The sequence below is a fragment of the Nyctibius grandis genome, chromosome 14 (genome assembly GCF_013368605.1).
Source record: "Nyctibius grandis isolate bNycGra1 chromosome 14, bNycGra1.pri, whole genome shotgun sequence".
In the NCBI taxonomy this organism is placed as follows: Eukaryota; Metazoa; Chordata; class Aves; order Nyctibiiformes; family Nyctibiidae; genus Nyctibius; species Nyctibius grandis.
This window is the reverse complement of record NC_090671.1, coordinates 8323125-8346042: the sequence shown is the minus strand read 5'-3', so window position 1 is coordinate 8346042 and position 22918 is coordinate 8323125. Positions and strand designations below refer to the sequence as shown.

Below are 22918 nucleotides of genomic sequence, written 5' to 3'. Positions count from 1 at the left end.
AAATCCTATCAGAGAGAAGGCATACACAGGTTTTTCCCTGAACGCAGCTAGCCAGAGCAAAACCAAGACTACAGAGTTCAAGGCTGGCATGGACTACCAAATCAGGACTGCCCATACTGTATCTCCTCAAACCCTGCTGAACTGGAAATAGGCAGGAGTCTGGAGATAATGTCCTTGTAGGATCCTACCCTGTAAGGTTGCTTTGCTCCCTTTAAGCTGTTGCATCTGCTGATTTCCAAAGAACAGTGGACTGGTCATGGAGCCCAGCAGTTCAGTGGGTCTCTGTGCAGAGGCAAAGGAAATTTTTAAGCCGAGTTGTACAGAGTATGTTACAGTCTGTTTTTCTGGAGAGTGTTGTAGCACTTACGAAATCACTGTGCTTTTTGAGCAGTGGAGAGAACCCAAGACAAGACTGGGAGGTAGGATGGAGACCACTTTCATGTAGCAGCAGTTGTACCATTAAGGAAAGGGTAGGGTAGGAGGCAATATGAATCCCAGCATCTTTTGTTAGTGTTTTTAGCTGCAGCAGCTCAGTGTGTGGATGCTTTTGCCCTTTCATTATTCAGAACAAAACACATTAGCGAGTCCAGGTTATGCTCCTTTGGCTGGTAGTTCTTATTAACTTGTTAATGATCTTCCTAGGTTTTAAGTGCCTATAAATGCGAGTTCTCTGATAACTTGAGTTCAGGGCAGCCGTCCTTGGTAGGGTGTCCTGATTTCTCCTGTGAAAATCTTCCATGTTTTGTTCTCTTCCAGTCCCTCTTAACTTGTCATTACAAACTCAGGAAAAAAACACTGGCACTGTGTTGCCTTATGGATATTGCTCTTCCCTGGACCTGCCTCCTATGTTCTTTCCAAGGGAGCTCATCTGTCTGGCAATTGACAGCTGCTGAGTGGCTCTACTGGTTTTTCTTCCTCCATTTTATTATTCAAGCACTTTTGGCTTTGCTGTATTTTTCAGTCTGTTGCTGTGCTGTGCTCGAGGTGCCCGAGCTGTTTGGTTTTCTCCCGTTTGCTTTGCTGCTGCTGTGGCTAAGGTGGGACGAGAAGCTGCAGCGCTGTTTGCAGAGGAACCCACAAACAAGCCATGGCGGCAGCCCAAAAGATAAAATAAGGTAGTTGAATTGGGGTAAAATAGAAGTCAGCATCTGTTTTATAAGAGGCTATGTGACACAAACTGACCCTCCCCTCATTCTCTGCTCACCCAAAGATCCTGTCCTTCATCCTTTTCTTCTTCCTCCTCTCTCCCCCTTGTAGCTGGGATACACTTCAGTGTCAATTTTCATTTACTCCTGTGCTTAAAGTTATGTAAATAGTTAGAGAAAAACAAGTTATGATCAGCAAAGAGAGAGGGGGTTTACGTGCCTTTTTAAGAAGGGGATTTTTTTTTTTGATTCAGTTAAGGGAAATTACGCTAACATCAGCTACAACTTAAACGTAGTACTTACTACCACAGTTTCAAATAGGTGTGAACGTAGTCAGCTAAAACACCATTCTTGCTTGGGAATTTCTGGGGGGGGTTGAGCCCCGTGTCCTCAGCACGATGTATTTCTAAGTATGAACATGTTCCTCCCAGTCAGGAATGAGAACTAACAAAAACAGGTGGGGGAGAGGGAGCAACACATTTTTCTCATGATAAAACATGGAAGCATCTCTGGAGACGTGTGCCTGTACAGTGGCACATCCATATCCCTGGCTTAGGGAGCTGTGGAGGAATTCTGGGGGGCATGCGGGAGAATAAACCTTGTCCCTCTGAGAAATCCTGAAAATGTCCATCAGAAACGCTGCAAGTATTCGGAGGCTGCTGGAAGCGTTCCAGTATCGGAGTCTTTGTCTCCATCCATCACAGGCACTGCAATCTTTGTGCCCCCAGCTTCAAACAAGGGCTTCACGCTGGCCTTGCAATCTGCCTTTATGCAGTGGAGTGTGGAGGCTTCTAATTACGAGGCCGAGCGGCGCGGCGGGTGGGGAGGCGTGCTGTGCCCCACAGCCGCGTACCTGATTATCCGTTGCTGAGGTCGTTAGAAGGGTTACTCCTGAGTTTAAGCCTGCTCCGCAAGACCCCTAATTATATGCTGCTCTGCAAGTTGCATTAAAAAGAAATTGTTGAAAAGACAAAGGACAGAATAACATTTCCTCCTTCGTCGTCCCCTCTCTCCCCCCGGCAGCACACACAGACACACACTCCCCCACCTCTCCCTGCTGGGCCCAGAGCTACTTTTCACGCTTGAGTTGGTACAAGCTCTGATAAAGCCATTGAGAGATGCAGCAGGGAGACAGAGCGCTCCCAGGGACAGAGGGAAGCAGAAGAGGAAGCTGAAGCAAAATGACCCCCTCCCAGGTAGATACAGCCAGGCGCTGCTTGCTGAAGGAGTGGTCCCACAGAGCAGAATTAGAGAAGAGATTAACCGTCCTTTATTGTTTTGTTTCACTTCCTAGGGAGCAATGTAATGTGGTTTCTTCCATCATGAAAAACCTGCTTCAGCTGGAGCTCCGGGAAGCCTGAATCACTATAGATAACACATTCAAAGTGCAGTATCCCTTGCACATGCTGCCAGTTCTCATTTTAATCTCCCCAGACATCAAAAAAAATAAAATGTAAAATTCTAAGCTATGCAGTTGAGTGACGTGAAGGCTGTATTTGCTGCAGTGCAATTTCCAAATCTGGGACGTGCACACATGTGTCCATCCCTGTCAGAGATAACAGTTTTATGTGTGCTTTCCGTGAGCCCATGAAGTGTACCACTAACAGAGAGAGGGAATTGAATGGGTTCTTCATTACCACGTGTCTGGACTACTAATGAAACTAAACCCAGGTTGGTAACAGTGTCACTAAATATTTCCAGAGGTTCTTGGTGCGATGGTAACAGTTTCAATTTACGGTGGAGATTATTATAGGGGCATCTGTGGTACCAAGGGTAATGTTTTTTCAAGATTGCTGTTTCAAGGGGTGAGGTTTTTTATTACTATTTGCATTATAGTAGTACCTGAAAGCCTGAGTGACAGACCAGGATCTCAGTGCACTAGGTGCTGTACAAACATGGAGGGGAAAAAAGGATTCTCTGCTGCAGATTGGGGTTTTTTGAGACGTGGCTATGGGGTTTTTTCATTGCTTTTGTAGCTGTAGAGAAACTCATATTTGAACAGGAATTTTGAAGTCAAAATGTCAAAGTTTGAGTCACTTCTGTACTGGAGAAGCTTGCTGACTCTATCACGTTATACTTTGCTGTAATCTGTGAGCATTAAACTTTACTCAGTCTCTTGAATATCTCAGTTGTAGTGCTCCATTGTATGCTCCTTATTTCTTACTAGTTTGCCTTCATTTTATTCTGGTGCGCAACACTGGATTCACTGCCCACCCAAGGCATTAACAGCAGAGAAACTTCTGCTCCTCCTGTCTGATGTGATTTTTTGCCCCTCCCATGCTTTCATGTATTAAGTTTGTCTCTTTATGTAGAGAGGAAGGTCCCTGCAGCAATCTTTGTTGGGGCTCTGGTTAGCGTGGCTGAAGAGAGGCAGCGATGCAGCCGCACTGGCAGCACACCACATTATTCCTGTGCATTTGTTGGCGCTCCCTCCAAGCACTGGGTCAGGCACCGGGTGGGAGGTTGAATGTGCTTCTCTTGCTCACCTTGCGCTCGCCCACATTGCTCCCTCCAAGGCCAGATCCGAAACCACTGATCGATCACTCTCTCCCCTTGTTTTGTGTGTTTAATGTGAACTCATAAGCCTCTCTCTGTGCATAAGGTGAAATAACCCCAAACCTTGAACCTGATAACCCAAAACCTTCTCTGCCCATTGGCTTGATGTACCCCTTTGCTTTCTCATGTCCCGCTTTTCGCTGCTGCCTGTTGAAAGATTTCTTAGATGTGATTACTGTGGGGCATCGTTCCTGGCTACCTACCCGAGAGCAGGCTGAAGATGGCCCTTATCCCACTTACAGTTTTATGTGGCTTTTATGTTTTTCACAAGATGACATGACAAAGATGTCAGCTGCCTTGAAATTACTTCAGAGAGCAAAATCTTTGTTTCAAATGGTATTTGGAGATCTTCCAGTCATGCCTTATCTTTTCATGGCATCTGTGTCTAAGTTCAAAATCTCTTTGATTTAAAAATGTCATATTGCTTGAGCTGGGACTGTAATCTTGTCTTCAAGATGGGTGCAGGAGTGCTGGTACCTGTTTAGTCAGTGGTGGTACTTTCCTTGTCTTGCACGCTGTTCAGTTAGCGAGAGTCTGTTGTTGGCTTTTTGGTTTTTGTTCTGTGATATCGCCCTGCTTTAAAAGGTGCAAAGAGCGATCACGTATTTTTGTGTGCATGGTTTGTTGGTTTCTTCAACCCCAAAGTCCCCAGAGTCTGCAAGTTGAGTCATTTTTCTGCTGGCACAGACTTAAGCAAGAGGCATTACTCAGAGATGGCAGATAGTCTTGAAGCTTTGGCCGTGTGTTGTTGAACGGTCTCCAGAGTGACTGTCTTGCTCTTTTTGTCAGTTTGGAAATAAAAGAACTTGAAATCTAGAAGTAATGAAGATAAAAGTGAATTTCATTATAGCACTTTTGCAACCCCTGGACATATGCAAGACAATGAAGCAGGCAGCACATTCAGCCATAGCTCGCTTAGCAGAAGTCTGACACCATAACCCATTTCATTGAGCGGATAAACACTGGGCATGAGCAACTGGTGTGTTTGAAAGACTTCCATCTGGACATCTGCCAAGGAAGGGTAAAAGGGACATGATGCTAACATCTCGCTTGAGCCATGACACCTTTAATGTGATCATTTTCCTTGTCTTGTGGTCAAAACTCTTAAATTCTTACCTCTCGTCTCAGAAATCTGGCACTCTGGTTCAGAAGCCAACTAGATACCAACTCAGACAAACTAGATGTGGCTCACAAACCTCTAGAATGAGCAAGGATGGCTTAGTATTTGTTGTATTTTTACCATGCATGTCTTTACATTGTGTGTTGGAGATGGTTTTTAGGTTTCTAAACAAATAAGCACTGGCTGAGATCAGGTACATGGTCTGTACTAAGAGGTGAACCAAGAGTGCTTTGATGGAGCTGTATGCCTTTATTAATTACTGTTATAAAGACGAGATCTCCTGGCTGCAGCCCAGGTAGGTCTGAAATATCCACCACAAGACACTGCAGTAGCAATGCAAAAAAAGTATGCTTGCATTTATGTGAGGCAGTGATAAAATGTGCCCAGGAAAACACTTGTGCTGAGCTAATGCAAGCCCTGGTCCTGTAGCCAGTGTTGATATGCACTGACCTCGCACACTAGAAGGATGTGCTGCCATGCATCATGACGCTGATTCCCCCCTAGACTGCTTCATTTCAGCACAAATTAACTTAATACTTTACAATGGCTGCTGCAGATTTATGCTATGTTGTGTTTGTGGCAATGGTCTACATCCTCTTCAGTTAGTGGTGTGGTGAAGTGTATTGAAGCAATCTGGCCAGCAAGGACCTGGAGAGATCAGGGAGCAAAGGAGAGGATACAGGCAAGACGATGAACACCGGTGGTTGTCTGAATTTAAATGGAGCCACTGAGCTGCAGCTTCCTGAGCAGTTGTGGATTTTTCTATTTGAAATACTCAAGGCAAATCTCTTCCACTGTTCTAAAGCTAAAGAAAGTGTCTGTATTTTGATTGTGTTTATATTTGAAATAAGGGATGAGCAGGTGGAAGAAAGTGACTTTATTTAGTTCAGGCGCTGTGCTTTATGGAAAGAGAAAGTGTGAAGTCATAGGGTCAGCGGTCATGACTCAGAGTCGAAAGGTTATGGAATGAAAAAGAAGGGGAAAAAAAAATAAGAGTTCCTTATTTGTGCCTTCTAGGTGGTTGACCTTTCTGGCCATGCAGCTGCCACAGCCTTAGGACTGTGGAAATTTTCCTTTTCTACCATGTCATCCAGTTGCTCCCCCAATCTATCCCTTCCACTCTTTAGGATTGATACTAGGCAAGTATGTTTTAAAAATACTGGCAATGGCTGCTGCTCTGCGCCTTGTCTTCACCAGCACTTGTGTGGTGGCTGCGACTGGTGGAGCTGGACCAGCAGAAAGCCGGTGTAGATTGGTTCAGCAGAGATGAATGCCAAAGACAATTGTCTGGCACTAGCGTGCTACGAGAACCCCCTGCGAATGGGGCAGTATTAAATCTGAACTTTGCAAAGATGTTTGAAAACCAGCAGAGCGGGTGGCTGGAAGATTAACTCTGCACGAGGACGCTTTGGAGAGCAGAGAGCCACAATAGCGGTTTCAGTGCCAGCTTTGTCCCAGCTGCCAGAAGGGACCTTCTCGGGGGAGTCCTTTACCATGGTACTGGTCCCCCAGCTGCTGGAACAATTGCTTGAGACCACTGGCAGTCAGCAGGATTAAAGCAGCCTTCAGGCTGCTTTATTTGACACGGGCAGTTATCCAGCTCCAAGGATTGGCTCAGCCTGGAATGATGTAGAGGGAAGTTGTCCATATTCTACCCTTCCACACGACATCTCATCTTCGTCTGCGTTTAAGGATCCAGCCTGGCTTTGTGGTTGATCTGTAGTCACCCCAGGTTGCAGTCCTTGAAACGCTCACGGTACCTCTGGGTGTTGATTGATGTGACAAGATAGATCATTTTTTTCTTTCTACATAAAGGAGACATTTAATTGAATTAATTACCTATTTTATTGCCTGCCAAACTGGGATTTTAGCTGTATGAATTAATAATACAAACCAAGAGCACCCTTAAAACTTTAACCCCTTTCCTTTCTCTTAAACTGTGTTGCAGCTGTTAGATCACATTTACAAACCATAAGTAATGTGACTGCTGATAACGGAGTTACTGGTTTCGTGTCAGGATGGAACTGCAGGAACCAAACAAGGCTGCTTGCTCATTCTTTAGTTTCTTCCTTGGGCCAGGTAGAGCCTTGCCTTTGCCTTTGTACTTTTAAAACGGGGAGCTGGGAGGTATGTTTACCAAAATGGATTTTTGTCCCGATGGGAATGGCCCTCTTTTGCTTTCCTCTGCTTTCTTTATGTGAGTATGTAAATATATGTAAATGTATACAGGGGCTTGGATTTACCCTCTTCGTCTCCCCCTCCCATGTATAATGTATGTGTTAAACACGTAATCATTAATCAACTTTGTGGGGAGCGGAGACAAGAAGGGCTCTTTGATGATAGATGTATACTTGTGACTGTGCTTGTATGCGTGTTTATTAGGCAGCATGGTGTTATCAAAAGAAATTCCAGGTCCCTGAGGATAAGAAAGAGCGCAGGGAACAAATGAAGAGGAAAAAAATCCAACCTTTAGTACTGTAAAACCCTCTGTCTTCTACCATCTGTCTCCTTTTTTGGAGTGAAATAAATTGGGGAGAGATCTTTGAATGAGGTGCTTATTTGTGATGCACAGAAATGTTAACGCAGAGCAGAAGCAAAGTTACGGTTAACGTTGCCTCTGATGGCTGGGAGTGTTGGAGGCAGGACAACATTATTTCTTTTGTCTGTACATGCTGGAAGTGGTTTAGGGCAAAAACGCCTTCAGGTTATCGTGCACAAGCACAACTATTTCTTAGGTTTTCATATCATGTTTGATATTATGGAAGGCACAAATTAAAGGTGGCCGTTGCCCTGAAGCGTTCGCAATAAAGACAACAAAAACCGCGCTGGTTCTTTGTGAGCACCCAGCTCAGGACGTGCTTCAGGCTGCTCTGTGTTGCATGAGGAGGACTTGGGGTGCTGGAATTACTTGTCTGGAGATTAAGGTAGAGGTGGAGGGGTTGACTTCTTTGCATTTTTCTTCCTGTGAGATACAGCAGTAAGTCTTGGGACCTGAAAGCTTGGACTGGACGTAGGAAACCAAACATTTCCATGGTTGTGTTGAAGTGGAGCTTAGTCAATCTTGCAGGGTTGTGCATGTGCTCTTGCACAAAATTGTGTTGTCCAAAATGGTAAAGTTGGAATAGGTGTGTTTGGGGGAAAAATTGAAAATACAAATTATTTAAGTGCCTTAGGTTATTTTTTGCTGCTCTGTCTCAGTTTGTGCACTTGCAAGTGCCTGTTTTGAGAAATAGCTAGTAAAATATGTATTTTAAATGAGCTTTAAAAGTGGCTTTGGCTCATTGGGTACAGAACTGCTGCACCTTTTGCTTTGCGTTCTTGCAGAGCTAGGCAGGAGACGCTGAGGTCTGACTGGAACCGCTGAAGTGCGTAGGAAACAGCAGTCCCGGCTCCATCAGCCATCTGCTGCGAGTCCAGCAATCAGTCACCAGCCAGGGGAGCAGGGGAAGGAGCTGCGAGTGTGTTAGTGGGGAGCAGCAGCGATGAGACTGGGAGGCAAATGGGAAAAGAAAAATTCCATTTTCTGCAGTCTGCCCGATGCAGAGCAGCAGATGGATTGGCTGCAGCATTCCAGATTTGTCAAGGTGTATCTGGTATTGTTTTAGGAAAGGGAAAAAAAAAACAATAAAATCTCAGGAAGGGTAAACGCAACAAAAGGTATTATACGTTTGCTTTGGACTCATCTAGGCTATCTTTAAGACAAGATAGCAGCTTCGTCTTCTGTGGCTATTTCTCTGTATTTTCTATTTCTTTCCTTCCCTCATTTGCCAAAGTCAACACTTCCAGATTGTTTTACAGATGAGCTGAAAGCCACAGAAATTCAGAGCTTCATCAGAATTTTCCTAAACTGTTGACTGTTAAAGTCTACGTTTTTCATTTTGGAGGCCTTTCTGTCATTTTATTTTTCGCAGAAGAAATAAACAAGACGTTGGTTTAGGAAAGTGCTTCAGCTACAGTGAGATTAAGCCCATACATGGAGCTAAACGTTTGATCAAGTGCTTTTCTGAATACACTTCCTAGAAAATTGATGTCCCTTTTACTACCCTTGCTAAGCTAATCAGAAGATGCTGGGATCTGATGAGAGCCTTTTGTGCATTTTCAAGATAGTGTCTCCAGAGGATCATTACACACATCCCTCTGCAGTGAGTACAAGGAGATTGTCACCAGGAAGGTGTTAGTCACTGTGTGTTAACATGCAGGACTATTCTGCCTCTTTTTTCACTGTAGGCTTTTCATCTCCTTACTAAGCAAGGACAGTCATGTCTAGGCTAAAATCACAAAGGCTTCTTACAACACTGCATGTGTGCCTCTGGTTCAAGAAATGAGCTGTTAGCTGTTGTGTGACTTTAGAAGAGAGATATGGAAAGGGCACTGGCTTCAGCTCTTGCCACTAAGAGGCCAAGGGGAGATCAGCCAGGACCAAGTCATGCGAGATCAGCACAAGGCTTCTGAAGGTGCAGTTGACTGGAGGGGTGAATGACCTGGCAGCTGAATAGAGTTGTTTCTGTCTTGGCAAATGAGCATGTAGTTAGCCAAGGAGAGGTCAAGTCCAGCTTGCTCTCCCGTTCCTTCCAAAAGCACCTCAGGTGCAAAGCTGGTGGTTGAACACAAACACCAGTGATGTTCCCCTCCTCCAACTGGGCCAGCTTTCTTCTGCCCAGAGCTGACCTAGCCCTTTGGCAAGCCACGTGTGTAAGTGTCCTTGAAGCTCTCCAGTTGGTGACTGAGCATGTCAGGCATTAGCCAATGACTCAAAAAACTTCCCCCTTAGACATCACCACAAAGGGAGAAGAGCAAAGCCGGTCAGTGGTGCTCTACTTCTTCACAGGTCCATGAGCAAACACAGTAGAAGGTTTTAGAACACCAAAACCTCTGGCAGACATCTACCATTCACCACAGGCAAATGGAACTTTACAGGTGAAGTCATATCAGCATATATGGATAATAAACCTAGTAATTGCCCTGCAATTATGCCTTATTGTAACAACTGCTGTTAGGTGGACTGTCCTACTAGAGTACACCACCTTCCCGGTACCAGGCATGCATCTAGAGTTCAGCCTTCCATCCTTCTTGAGACTTGCCAGACTCCAAATCTAGTAACTTCTAGCACGCAGAACCATGTTTTTATTGAAAGTAGTTGGTTACTGATACAAGCCAATAACTGGGAGAACTTTCTTTTGGTTTGTGCATGAGGAAATGGCCTGGGTTTGTGGTCAGCAGTTGGCATGGTATATATTTGACTGCTTTAATGGTTCTTGCAACCCCACCCAGATAGTTGCTGTAGTACAAAAGAAAGAAATTTGGAAGAGCTGCATGGGTGTAGCTGATCACATATTCACCCTATTAGCTTCAGCTGGCTTGTAGAGTTCCTGTACCCAGAACACTGAGAACACAGAGCTTTTTGAAATAAAACTAGCTGTTCCCTGTGTCAGATCAGTTCATGTCTGTACAGATGGTTTCTCAACTAGAATTGCCAGTAACATCATCGGCAAAGGCTCTGAATGACATTTTTTGTTCGTTTGGGTTTGGGGGATTTTTCGTGTTGTCTCTCTGATTGTATTCATAAAGGAAAAATTACAAAGAAAAGAGCCAAAGGGAAGTCAAGAGGCATTGTACAAGAAGGAAAAGATTATAGAAGGGAGGCATAATGTATTGCAAGTGAAAGACCATTTCTGTCTATTGGGGATTTTGTCAAGAATGTGAATGTACACGTCTACCAGAAGAATGGGAAAAGAAGGGCTGACACTTTGTGGGGCTCAGACAAAAGAATATATATCCTTTTCCCTTCGCATCAAGTGGTCCATGGAAATTAAATTGTGCTCTCAATGCAGGAGGGAGTTCCTGTCCAGAATGGATCACAGCATGATGGTGACTGTAAAGAGGTTTTCTCTTCGACTACCTGCTGCACGGGGCATTTACTTGAAGAGCATAATTAGGATATGCATCTGGAAAAACACACCACCAGGCACAGATACAGTAACACACTAGAACCCAAGTGTATTTTAGTCTACTGCGGACGACAGAAAAACAACTGAGACGAGCAGTGTCAAAACTTACTTCCCATGAACTTTCTTTCCCCATTTCTTCACGTGCTTTGGCATGTGCACATACAAACCTCCTTCTGTAAGGGTGAAAGTTAGGCTATTTAAATGCCATGAAAGAAGTTTGATTTAAGAGGAAACTTTAAAAAGAGAACGACGACCTGGCTGGTGAGGACAGGAAAGATTTCCGTCCTTTGGATGGAGGGCACAAAGAGGCTAGGCAAATCCATTGGCCCAGGGTTTACAGCGTGGCTCTTGGGGCCACAGCTGATTTCTCATGGAGCTGGGAGCTGGTGAAGGAAGTTTGTTGTTGGCCGAGTTAGGCTTGGATTGGGGAGGGCGGTGAGATGGAGGAACTGAAGAGTCTTTTAGGTTTTTGGAGACAAGGATGAGAAGATTGTTTGTGAAAGCAACTGGAATGGGGCATGGAAAAATCCAGGAAGGCTGTTTTACCCACGGGTGAAACTCTCTCTTTGGTTTGGATCATAGCCAGTGGCACAGAGTAACAGAAACTCTCAAATTCATGCATCTGCTGCTTGGCCAGTCCTCACTGGAGACTGTCAGAGCAAATGGAGCTGCCTGTTCTGGAACCGTTTTAGCTAGAATCAGCTCCCAGAAGACGGTTGTTAATAACTCATGTCTCACCAGCCCTCTCCTCCTTCACTCCACTCCCTAAAAACTGGGCTGAGAGGCTGTGCAGGAATTTGGGCTCTCTCGGGTAGGCCAGCAACAAGGCGATGGGCCCTTGCTGAGGTAACCTGCTAAAGCCATTGCCATTTTGCATGGCAGCCACAATCCAAAGCACAGTCGTGTTTGAACACTAGACTGACTTTTCTGTCTATTTTAATGCTTTAAACAGGGCTGTGCATTCAGCAGTTATTTGTATAAGCGTTCTCCAGGCATTTGAAAAAGACTTCTGTTTTCCAGAAGAGAGGAGGAAAGAGGCCGGAAGGGACTACGTGGGGCAGAGTAGGGGCGAGTGATAGGGGAGCAGCCAAAAAACGAGGTTTTTGGCTGAGCTGGTGTGTGGGTGACTGTGGGCAGACACGGTGCTGCACGTAGACTTGTTAGGGCTCCCCCACACCTGGTATTAAATCAGAAAAAAGCCTTCCACCTTCTGTTGCTGGGAGTTACGCTCTTTAGAGCTGGGTTCGACAGTTGTTATTGCAATTTTGTGGTGCTCTTTTGATTTACAGCTGTTTTTACGACCATTGAGACAGCCACAAATCGAGGAAATCTCATAAAACAGAGAGTAAATGTCTCCTTCACAACCCAGGCAGAGTTTTGGCATCCGTGCTTATTCCATAGAGCAGGATGTGTAAACAATATTGTGTCCCCTGAGTGGCTGATATCAGTACAGTTAAGTGGTAACAGCTTGAAAAATGCATTTCTCGTATATTAGTGGTAAAACTCGAAATGGGCCCCCAGGCTAAAGTAAATTGGTGACATTTTGTAGCAGAAAGGGGAAAAAAAAATAAGGGCAAGGATTGGAAATGTGGAGCCCCAGCTTTGAAAGCAGTGGGACTGGAGCCAAAGTTGGATTTATCTGCATTACTGCAGTACGGAAATAAATGGATCCACCACACTTGTTGCAAAGCATATCTAATTGGAGAAGACAGATTATATGTCGGCTGCAAACGGTGGACTGCCCCCTTCACCGCCTTCTTACACAGAAGATGAGGTCAGTTAATGCCATATTTAATCAAAGTATTATGATGAGAGCTTCTTTCTTGACTTACTGTATAGCACAGGAGAAATGCTTGGTGCCTCTTTTCTGTAAAAAGGAGGTGAGTGCACTTACTGCCCTTGAGTGAGTGAGGGGTAGAAGCCAAATGCTTTGCAGCTGTGGACCATAGTCTTTCTTCCATGTTTTTTCCTTCACAGCCTCCATTTGTAGGGAAATTTATATGCTGTCCTGGTTCCCTCTTTTTAGGTGTACCTAATTCCATCTCTTGGGTCTTTAAATACTCCTGCACCCTGCAGTGTACCTTCTGTTGCAGGTGAGGGTGTTCCCATGTGGTGATAGAGCCGTGGGGAACAGCTAGTCCAATGGGGACGTTTTTTCTCTAAAAGGCAGCAACACAAGACATGAGAGAGAGAAGGATTGATGGGCAGAGTTAATAATTACGTCAGAAGAGTCAATCTGATAAACACCAGAGAGACAGCTTCTAATATTTCACCATGTTTTGGGATTACCACACTGGTATTGTTTACCTAATGAATATTTGATGTTTCCTTCATGTATAGAGTTGCTGTTATCTGATTGGGGTGACGGGAGGTATCATCGCCTTGTAGCTTCTTCGTTTGATTACCCTTGGGTCTGCTGAACATAACACGTGGTGGTCCAGCCCAGCTCAAATTGATCTGATGTCTGTTTGTGGAGGAGAGCTACGAGAAGACCTTCTGCAGCTGTCTACTTCCCAGAGGCTGGCAGGGCGTTTTCAGATAAAAAAGCGGTCATTCCTTTCCTGGACTAATATTCAGCATCTCCTTGCCCGTTTCTAATTAACCTAATGGATAATGGTAAAACTTGGGCATCTGCAAGGGTTCGTAGACCCATAATACAGGTGGTTCAGGAAATAGTTTTCTCATTGGATCAAGAGAGGAGGAGAAGGCTGATGGTCATTCGTTTGTTTTTTTTTTTTTTGGTTTTGCTTTCCGGTGCTGTCTGAAAAGAGGTAGCCTGAAGTTGTTCAGTAAGGCCGTGGCAGTCTTGTTCTGTATTTTTGCAGTTTCTGTGGGCAAAATGGGAATGGACATTCCCCAAGATCACGTGCAAGCCTGGCGCTGTTGGTGGTAAAGCTGCAATGAATGACATTTCTATCCAGAGGTTATTTGTTGAATTGATTACTGGTGTGCTAATGGAAAGGACTGGGCAGGAGGTGGCTGCAGTGTTTGCTTATGAATGTCTTCACGTTGGTAACATAAAGCATTTTACCTTCTGGAGTCATGTTGCTGCATGAGAATCTCAGCTAACATACATATTATATCTTGAAGGAAACATCCAACTGTCTTGGCTGCAAGAATTAAACTTGAAAACTTAAAAATACAAAATGAATGTTGACAAATGTAGACAGATGCCCAATTTGGTTTCCTTTAAAGATGTATTAGTTTTTAAATCTCTTTAGTGTGACTCTCCTTTGTCTTTATAATTATTTTGCATTGTCTTGGCACAAGGATGAAGCTGGAGGGCTGCAGCCGATACTAGCATGAAGTAAAGGAAGAGCAGTGCCTGGACCACTAGAAAGGCAAATCTCCTCAATCACTGCTTGATTATGAGGGATGAAGTGCGTGGAGGGGTCAGAGGCAGCGCTGCTGCAGTACGATTCACACAACTGTAATATTCATCTTGTAATAAGAATCTCTCCTACACGCAGTTCTGGTGGGATTGAAAATTTCCCAGTAAACCTCTTAGCGAGGCTGCTGAATTGAAAAGAGGAGATACTTCGTAGGTGGTGAAGCCTACCTGAACCACACAATCTCTGCAGTTGCAGCAGGAGCTGCTGATGCTTGCGCATCCTTATGCCGGGTACCAGATGCTGGTGGGCCAGTGGATCCCTCTAAGAGCTCTCAGTCTCTTGGCATTTGCCTTCATGTTCAGTACGAATGCACCCAGCACACTGCAACTTTGGCTGAAGCCAGGGATGCCTTTTTGTGTCCAAACTGAGCCGTTTTTTGCATAAAAGGGGAGCTCACTTCAGAAGCCATATCTCCTCCTGGATTGCACAGCTGTGGAAGGAGTGGACCTGGGAAAGAACGGTGCTTTTGTGCAGCACAGTTATGTGTTTAACATAATAAATGTTTATTGTCCTCTGGAGCAAAGGAGCAATAGGCTAAATTATAGCCCGGGGAGGGAAAGCTAGAATCATGAGGTATAGGCTGTTAATTATCTTTTTTTTTTTTTTTAGCTGTCATAATGTACTGGCGTTTTCCTGCAGCTCACCCCCTCCCACTGCTCCATTACCTCCACCACCACTATCTCTAAAATATCTGCTTCCCCTACCACTGCGCCCTCCTCCTCTCCGACCTCCTGCTCTTTCATTTGTAAGGCATCTCTGGCCTCCTGAGAGATTTGTGACTTCTTTCCCAGCAGCCGCTTACGGTGATAAAGGCCCTCAGACTGCCTCTCTCTGATTAATCAGCCCTCGTGCAGCCTCGATAGGGTGTTAATTTGTAAACTCGGTGGACAGGCAGCCGTGATAAGCCTCTGCAGCTGCTGTGTGTCTGCCGGGGGGATGGTCAGATAAGGCTTCAGCCCTGGGATGCAGCCAAGAAATATTTTGGAGCAGTGAATTAGAAACAACAACAACAAAAGAGCCTTCTGCAGAGGCACTCCTTTGAGGTTGCTGCGGGTAATACAGCAAGTTTCAATAGCAGCGGACAAGAGCCGCCTTCCTGATAAGCTCCCTGACCTCCCAGCCCAGAAAAGGGCCATGGCAGGACTGCGTCCGTAACTGGGAACTTCTGTCGGAGGGATGTCCGTGTGTCATACGCCATGGTCCGGGTTAGGAGGACAATGCAATCTTCTCTGTATCTCGTGTGTTTATTGCAGTTAGCCTGATCCTTTTCAGAGAATTTGATGCTGGTTTGTCAGAGGGCTGCCTGGCAGGACATGTCACCTGCAAAAAAGGGAAGGACGCAAAGGGCATCCAGAATAGCATCAGTGTCAATGATTTTTGAGCATCCCACATGTTTGCTGTGATGTAGTTCACATAAAGTGCTATACGGGGTCCACTTATGTCTGGCATATGGATTAAGAATGGTAAGATGGCATTTCCCCTAAACAGCAGACCATCCTGAGTGGTCTGAGACCACGGAGTGTTGCGGTGGTCTGAGAAACAGCAAAGCATGGTGTTAAGTGCTGAAATACCTAGGCAGATTGGAGGAGGTCACAGTGATGACAGGCATCTGTTCTGCTTATCTGTCCACCATAGTTATGTCCAGTTATTTCTAGTGTGCTCATGCAATTTTGCCTTTTTTATTGAATCGATTATGCTTTCTTCAAAAATTGAAAGGAGGAGATATTTCACTGAATTTTTATCAGCTCTTTGGTTCAGCTGAATCCTAATGATTCTGCCATTAGGATTCGGCCTCCCTAATTGTTCTAAAATTATCTGACAACATGCAACAGACCATGGAAGTGGTTCCTTCCCTGTCTGCCAGTGCAGGTTGTTATTTGGTACATTTTTGAGCTGCAGCAATTCTCAGACAGACAGTGACCTTTTTATGAAATCAAATGTCTTGCAAAACCCTCTTGGTCTCTGAACTGTGATTTATAGCCATTTGTGTTGGAGAAGGCTGCAGGTGGGATTTAGGTGACACATAATTGGTTAAAAGATAAAATAAAATGAAGTTTGCCCTGCTGGTACAGTGATGGCAGGAGCTCCAGGAATGAATTGCTTGGCAGTGCAGAGCCTGGCCCTCCTCCTCCCGCCCTCCTCCGTCGGTTGCCAAGTCCTGTCTGGCAGGCCATTACAATGATAAATGCAGGTAGCTGGCAAAGACCACAGCTGAGAGTTTGTTCTAGCATGCCAAGCCCTGCTTGGCATTCCCAGTTGGTGCCAGCATTTGCACTCTTACTCAGTTTGACGGAAACCAGGACATGAGGTGTGAATTTATGTCCGCATCCTTCCAGGAGAGAGTTGGGATAATGAAATGCCAAGGCAGCCCTGGGAGCAGCAGAGTAATTTGGTAGGTACCAAACAACAGTCTGCCACCTGTCATTTGCAGTACAGTCCCTGCTCTCCCCCATCACTCTTCCTACAATGCAGCCTCTGAATTATAAGAAGTTTTAGGTAGTTCTGCAAAGAGCACTCTCCATTCCATTTGATTTAGTGCAAATAAAAACCCGTATCCCAGCCAAACAGATAGCCTGGCTAGATAGTTTCAAGCTGTAATGACAATAATAAAAGGTACTAAAGTAGTATGTTACACAGCGTTCCCAACCTTCTGTATTTGTAGGCAGGTTTTCCCCTACATCAGTAGCAAAAGCTAAATCAACAGTCAAGTCTGTGGTTGCCTAAGTCAATGTCGGGGTAATGGAAAAATTTTAAATGTGGAAGTCCAGGCTGAGAAGCCTGCCTGTTCGGGAGCGGGTCAGCTCTCGGGAAAAGGCATGAGATCTCTGCTGTTTGAGACGTTTAAAAACAGATTGCACAAAGCCCTTTTATAAGTGTATCATGGAGATCTGTTTTTCACTGACTGGGGCATGTATCAGTTGCCCTTAACATGGACAGGTTGCTGCCTCCGATCTACAGTGAGAGGTGCAGCCTGATGTGATGACACTGGGAGAGAACGATCCTCTGCATGCCATTCATAGACCAGACTGCCCAGCAGCTAAGTCGGTGGTGTTGTCCATGAGCACAGAAGCAAAAACAACCCAGTGTGAGAAAAAGAAGAGCAACATCTACTTCACATTCTGCTTTTTCTTTTTTCCCTGCTAACCATAACCAGCACTTGCTTGGTGGGAATAAGCCAGGACGTGGAGCATACAAACATGTAGCGATGGGGAAATCAGTGCTGGTTAGAATGGAAATAGCCAGCAGTGTAAAATCCAGGTAGGTTTTGGGAGCTGAGGTTTGAGGGAGGAGGATACTGAGATATGGACCAACACCTTAATTTGAATTAGGACATGCAGGCACAACAACATTAAGCAAGTATTTTGGCTGGGTTTAATGAGGGACAGCTGGAAATCTTCTTTCCTGGTCAGCGTCTCTGCAAACAGCTGAAGGACCTTTTGCAGCTGTACGACCAGCCTTGGTGAGGCCCAGGAACTCCCCAGCTTCCTCCCTTCTCCTCCTTTACTAAATTTTTTTTCAGTGCATGTATTTATTTATTTATTGGAGCTGAGCTGGGAAGGAGAGAGAGTTTGATGTTTTCCTTTGGGAGGCAGCAACTGCTCAGAGGAAGATGAATCATAAAGCATGGCTAATGGAGGGAATAGGAAGGGGAAAACTCTGGGCTATAGCCATTCTCCAGGGGCTGGAGGGGTGGTTTGAGAAGAGAGGGAAGAGGAGTTAGCAAGGCTGTGCCCCGAGGCTCTGAGAGCAGACATGCTGTAGGTCAGGCATCCCGCTGCTTTCGGAGCAGTAGGTCACCCTTCGTCATGGTAAGAGGCACATCTGTGCAATAAGCTGGCAGACCGCAGCGGCATATGTTTAAGAATTACAGTTTCTGCTTAATCTAAACTAGTTTGATCTATCCCAAAATGGTTGTTAAACGATGAGGAACATGCTCTGGATTCAAAATGGTGTTATTTTAAGCTTATCGCTGTGTTGCCAAAAGAGAAGGTCTAAAACAAAACCGTAACGTTGAACTTGCAGAGAAGCAATGGGCTTGGCTCCCCCTTGCCCTGCGCTAACTGAATCAAACTGTCTATCCAGCATTTCCTTCGGTGCTTCCCAGTCAGCATCCACTTTGCTTTGCTTTCCGTTTGCCATCATGTAAATTCAGTGTAATTCAACAGTGAATTGGGACCAGTGGTCTCTGCTTCTAGGATCTCTATGGCCTAATTTAATTCTCTGTTCCCAGACTTAAGCTAGCTTCTCAAAGGGGCTGTTGCAAAAAATAGTCATGGTTATATAAACTGCTAAGAGAAATAAGCATTCTTGGAAGAAAAAGTGACGAAGAGAGGAGTGTGTTGTGAAAGGCCCTTTCCAGGACTATAGCAGTACTGAACATGCATGTGCTAAGTGAAGGCAAGGTGGGAACCTCAACAAGTATGTTGCTGTATGAAAGTACAGTCCACAAAGCTTTTTGTTTGTAGTGGACCTTCTGTAGAGTGAACTTCCATGCAAGATATGGAAGACCCATCAGTACCTCCCAGATATGGCCTTGAATCAAAATTGAACTAGAAGTATCTGGGGTGTTTAAGGCATTGCAATGTCAATAAGTGGTTGCCTGTTTGGGGTGTTTGTGCTGCGTATTTCACTGTGACATGTTACCGTGTAGCTAAAGACACAGCTGAAGTTTTAGGATTGCTGCTAGAAAGCCAGAGATCTGTCTGGCATTCGTTCTTGCTTAGTGAATATATTCTTTATTATTAGGCCTTATTTGTGTTGGGCATCAACAGCCAGAATTTCGTAAGTGATCCTGCCCGTCAGCTGGAACTAGGTTTTTCGGAACAACCTGGTCACCATTCAAGTCTCTAAATGGATTTTCAGAGATGCTCCATACCCAGCAGCTCTGATCGGGTTGGTGCCCCAAGGGCAGCTGCTGAGTGCTGAGCCCTCTTGAAAGCCCAGGCTAGAAATTCTGTGTGAGGGTCTCAGGAGGGAAGGGGACAGGTGAATGTCTTTGCTATTGGGAGATAATCACAAAATGCAGTGTGGATTTATAGAAGTCCATTGTGTATCCTGTTCCCTCTTGCTTAACCCCTTACACAGCTGGGTTGTGCTCTGTCCCAGCCAGCCGTGTGCCACGAAGCTGGGTTTTCCTAGAAGGTGTCACAAAAATAGTTCATGTACTTCTTACTCCAGCTTTTCTTCCTGTGGTGGTGCATGAAATGACTGACTTGCAGGTCTAACTTTCCTTTTGTCTTCTTAATTGAGCTGTGATTTCCGTCAGAAAATAATCGTGGTTTTGAAAAGACTGTAGGTTCCCTTGAAACATCCCCTCACAATGCAGGCAGTGTTACCCCGGGTTACTTCTGTATCCTGGAATGTGTTGAATACTTTCTTAGTCTTAAGGGTGAATTTTAGTTTGTTTTTTTGTGTGCGTGTGTGTGATTTCTAGGCTCCTCTTGCACCTTTCCATATGGATCAATTTCCATTTCCTATAGAAGAATCACAACCCAAACAATACCTTCCTGTTTTAGTTATTGTTCTCATGTTACTGAATGAAGGGGTCTGCTATGAATGACTTACAGAATCAACTGGAAACTAGTAAAGCAATACTGACGTGCTGAAATTGTCCGCTAGACAAGCGATCGAGTGGCATCAGAGTGGTAGATAAAAGCAGGGGAAACAGATCAAAGGGAAGAATGAAAATTGATCCAGAATTTTCAGGTAGTGTCAGTGCTTTATGCTGAAACTTTCTCTAAGCGTATCCAGCACTTCTAGTTTGCAAATCTCCTGGAGAAGGGCTTTCTTGAGAGCTTTTTAGTGCTTGCTAAGTTCAGTAATAGTGTGAAAACAGTCTGAGACCAGCTCTTGGCTGTTTAGAAGATGGGCAGCCATCCAGAAATAAAACGTACACTGTATCTTACTGCCTCCTTTTCCTTCTGCCTACCGTACTGGACTCAAGTGTGGAGGGAATGCTTGGCTTTTGCCTGTACAAAACATACGTACCAGGTCCCTAACACCATGTGGTCTTTCTCCTTGTGAACCAGAACTGTGGCTGTATTAGCAACTTCCCAATGTCTTGGGATCAGGCGCCTGAAGTATCAGGCATGGATCTGGCGTTCAGTGCTCTGGCACACTGCGTGAAGATCTGCAGAGCTTCCGTTGTTGGTGATAAGAAATGGTTTTGTTCCCTGTTAGCCATTTTATAGGCTACAGAGAAAGGGAAAAAAAAAAAAAGTAATTACTGTGGGGCCTGGCATAGTTTATAATGCTGTCTCTATCAGATGATGTTGTTCTGCTATATGTAATCATTAAATTATTATCTGGAAGAGCTCTTACACCTTTCAGCTGCCCTGGGTTAGTGGGAACCAGGACAAACGAGGCATGGACTTGATGATGCCTCACTGTTCACCTTCAGAGGGGAGGGTGTGCTACATCCTTTGTGGTTACCACCTTACATTTTGAGGAAGAAAGCTGCCTTTGCTAAGCTTTTAGTGCTGAAAATTGAATCGGTGTTCGTATGTGCTAGGTTTAAGGGGAGGAGGGGTGAGGGACTGCAGCACCACTCCTCTGCTTGCTCTTTGCAAAGCAGAAAAGGGTAGAAATACTATTTTTCTCTGCAGTGTATTCAGCCTGGTTTTAAAACTGTCACAGAACTGGGTGAAGACATTTTTCCCTTTAGATCTGGTGTAGAAAAGAAAGAAAATCAAAATGGGGCAGAGAATTGCTAACTCTGTTGAATAAACCACAAAGGGGGACCAGCAAGGCTTGGTGCAGATCTTAGCGTGTCGTCGAAAGGGTGCTGGGTCTGAAAAGTTTCAGCATCGTGGGACTACCTCAGAAGCTGCTGCTCTCTGAAATCATTCGTGTGTGTTCACTTTTGGGACAGATGTTAGATACGCTTAAAATGCAAAGGTCGTTACTGGGGATGAAGGGGGGACTTTGCAAGCAGCAGTTTTTATGAAAACGTGCCTGTCTCGGGCTCTGCTGTGGTGATTCATGGGGCAGGGAGATGAGCAGCAAATGTACCAGGAAGGCTGGAGGTGGCTTTTGTCTGTTAGCTTCAGGCTGGGGGTGTATCTCTGCCTTACTCAGCAACAAAAAGGAATTGGGGGAGCAGTGAACGACTAGAGGGGTGCACGGAGCTGCTCCGGCTGCTCTCATCCCTGAGATGGTGCTTCAGGTGGAGACAGGCAGGAGGCATTGAAAGGGGGAAAAAGGAAATGTCTAGTTTCATTTTCTAACCAAAAAAAAAGGTGTGATTTCCTGGGATGGCTTGAACCCATCCACATAAAGGACTGCAAATGCCTGGTTTTGCTCACAAGGGAAGAATTCCACTTTTTTTTTTTTAATCCCTTCTTAACCATATGCAAATGATTTGCTTGAAACAGCAGAAAATTTGGGAGGGGACTTGTTTTAGCAGATGTGTTTGGTTTGCTGGATTTTTTCACTCATTAGTGGGCTCCCTCAGACACATAGGTTTTATTGTATGCTTCCTTTAAAGGGTGAATGATGTATTCAGGCTCTTCCTCCCCCAGCTTCCCTCCTGCCATTACAGCAGCTTGCAGAATATCCTATATAGCACAGGCATTCACTGTTTCAGAATGGTGCTCATGCCAAAAACTGCTCAGATCTGGAGCTAGAGATCACCAGAAGTGAGAGCAAAAGTTACTGTAAACTCTAGGTGTGAAGGTTTGTGTCTGTAAACTGTGGCTGTGATGTTGAAAACGCTGCTCTGTAAATGTTGACTCTGATTGTCGAAGGCGGTGCCACATACTGATACCAGAAGACTGAGCAGTAATCTGTGTGTCTTTCTCTTAAAAGTGTATTTTCTTGCTTGACTTCCTTAAACATTGTTTTTATATGGTTTTGACCTGTAGCACCGAGATCTTTAGCTCATGATTAAGCAGTGCCAGTCTACGTTAAATCCTTGGTACTGAGTTACGCAGAAGGGAGTGAGCTGGTGGTTGCCATAAAGCAGCCTTGGCAGGACCCAACTTTCCAGCATAAAGCTTCTCCCAGCTGGGGTGGTGGCTGCCGCTGGAGCGGGTCCTGCAGCTGGCGGCTTGCTCTGGACGACACCCGGGGACGGGCAGCTCCCCCGAGCAGGCTGCTGGCAAACAGGCCCCTCTCCTGGGCTGCACACCCCGCACCCCGGCGTCGGAAACCAGGACTTGTGGCTCAGCTGCCAATTTACTGCTTGGGCCTCAGTGCAAGCCACGCTGAAGTTTCATTGCCTGTAAAATGGGGGAATCTTATTTATCCACCTGCCCCGTGTCCTGGTGCTTACGGAGTGCTTTGAGGCTAGGTCCTGGCTTTGTGTAAGCTGTTGGTATGGGTGAGTTCCCAGAGCCTGCAGATGTGTTCTGTGTCCGTGGTGACTTGGTGTTGATTATAAGTGAAAAATCTCTTAACAATGGGTTGTAAATTCAGAGTTGGCTGTCAAACGTTTTATGCACCACTGTTGTTGCTGCTGTGTGACGCTGTTACACTTTCTTTGCAAACCAGCCTAGGCAAAACCTTGTTTAATCCTGGTTCTTCCTCTCTTTAATCCATGCAGTGAAGGGATCATGCAGGTAACTGATTTTCCCTAAGATTTTAGGATCCTTTTGCTGAGCTGTGTAACGATCATACATGCCACAGCTACACGTGCAGCTTTGTCGTGGACATGATTCAGAATTTCTTTCTTATGTGTCTCAGCCTCAACTTATTTTTCATGTTGTTTTCCCTCTCTTTTTTATGCATTTGCATTAAGTGAGACATTCAGTGCTTGCA

The 22918-nt window shown here is 45.1% G+C and overlaps 1 protein-coding gene across 17 annotated transcripts in view; it reads left to right on the top strand.

The window, feature by feature from the left end:
* Positions 1-22918, top strand: part of FBRSL1 (fibrosin like 1) — a 546044-nt gene that overhangs the window by 464861 nt on the left and 58265 nt on the right. The window contains exon 1 of one of the 17 annotated variants that reach the window (XM_068412728.1): positions 12482-12543. The exons of the other annotated variants lie outside the window; for them this stretch is intronic. Within the exon in view, the coding sequence (XP_068268829.1) occupies positions 12487-12543 (57 nt within the window). The 5' untranslated portion in view covers positions 12482-12486. Of the gene's footprint in view, positions 1-12481; positions 12544-22918 lie in introns of those variants that run through there. 17 annotated transcript variants of the gene reach the window in all.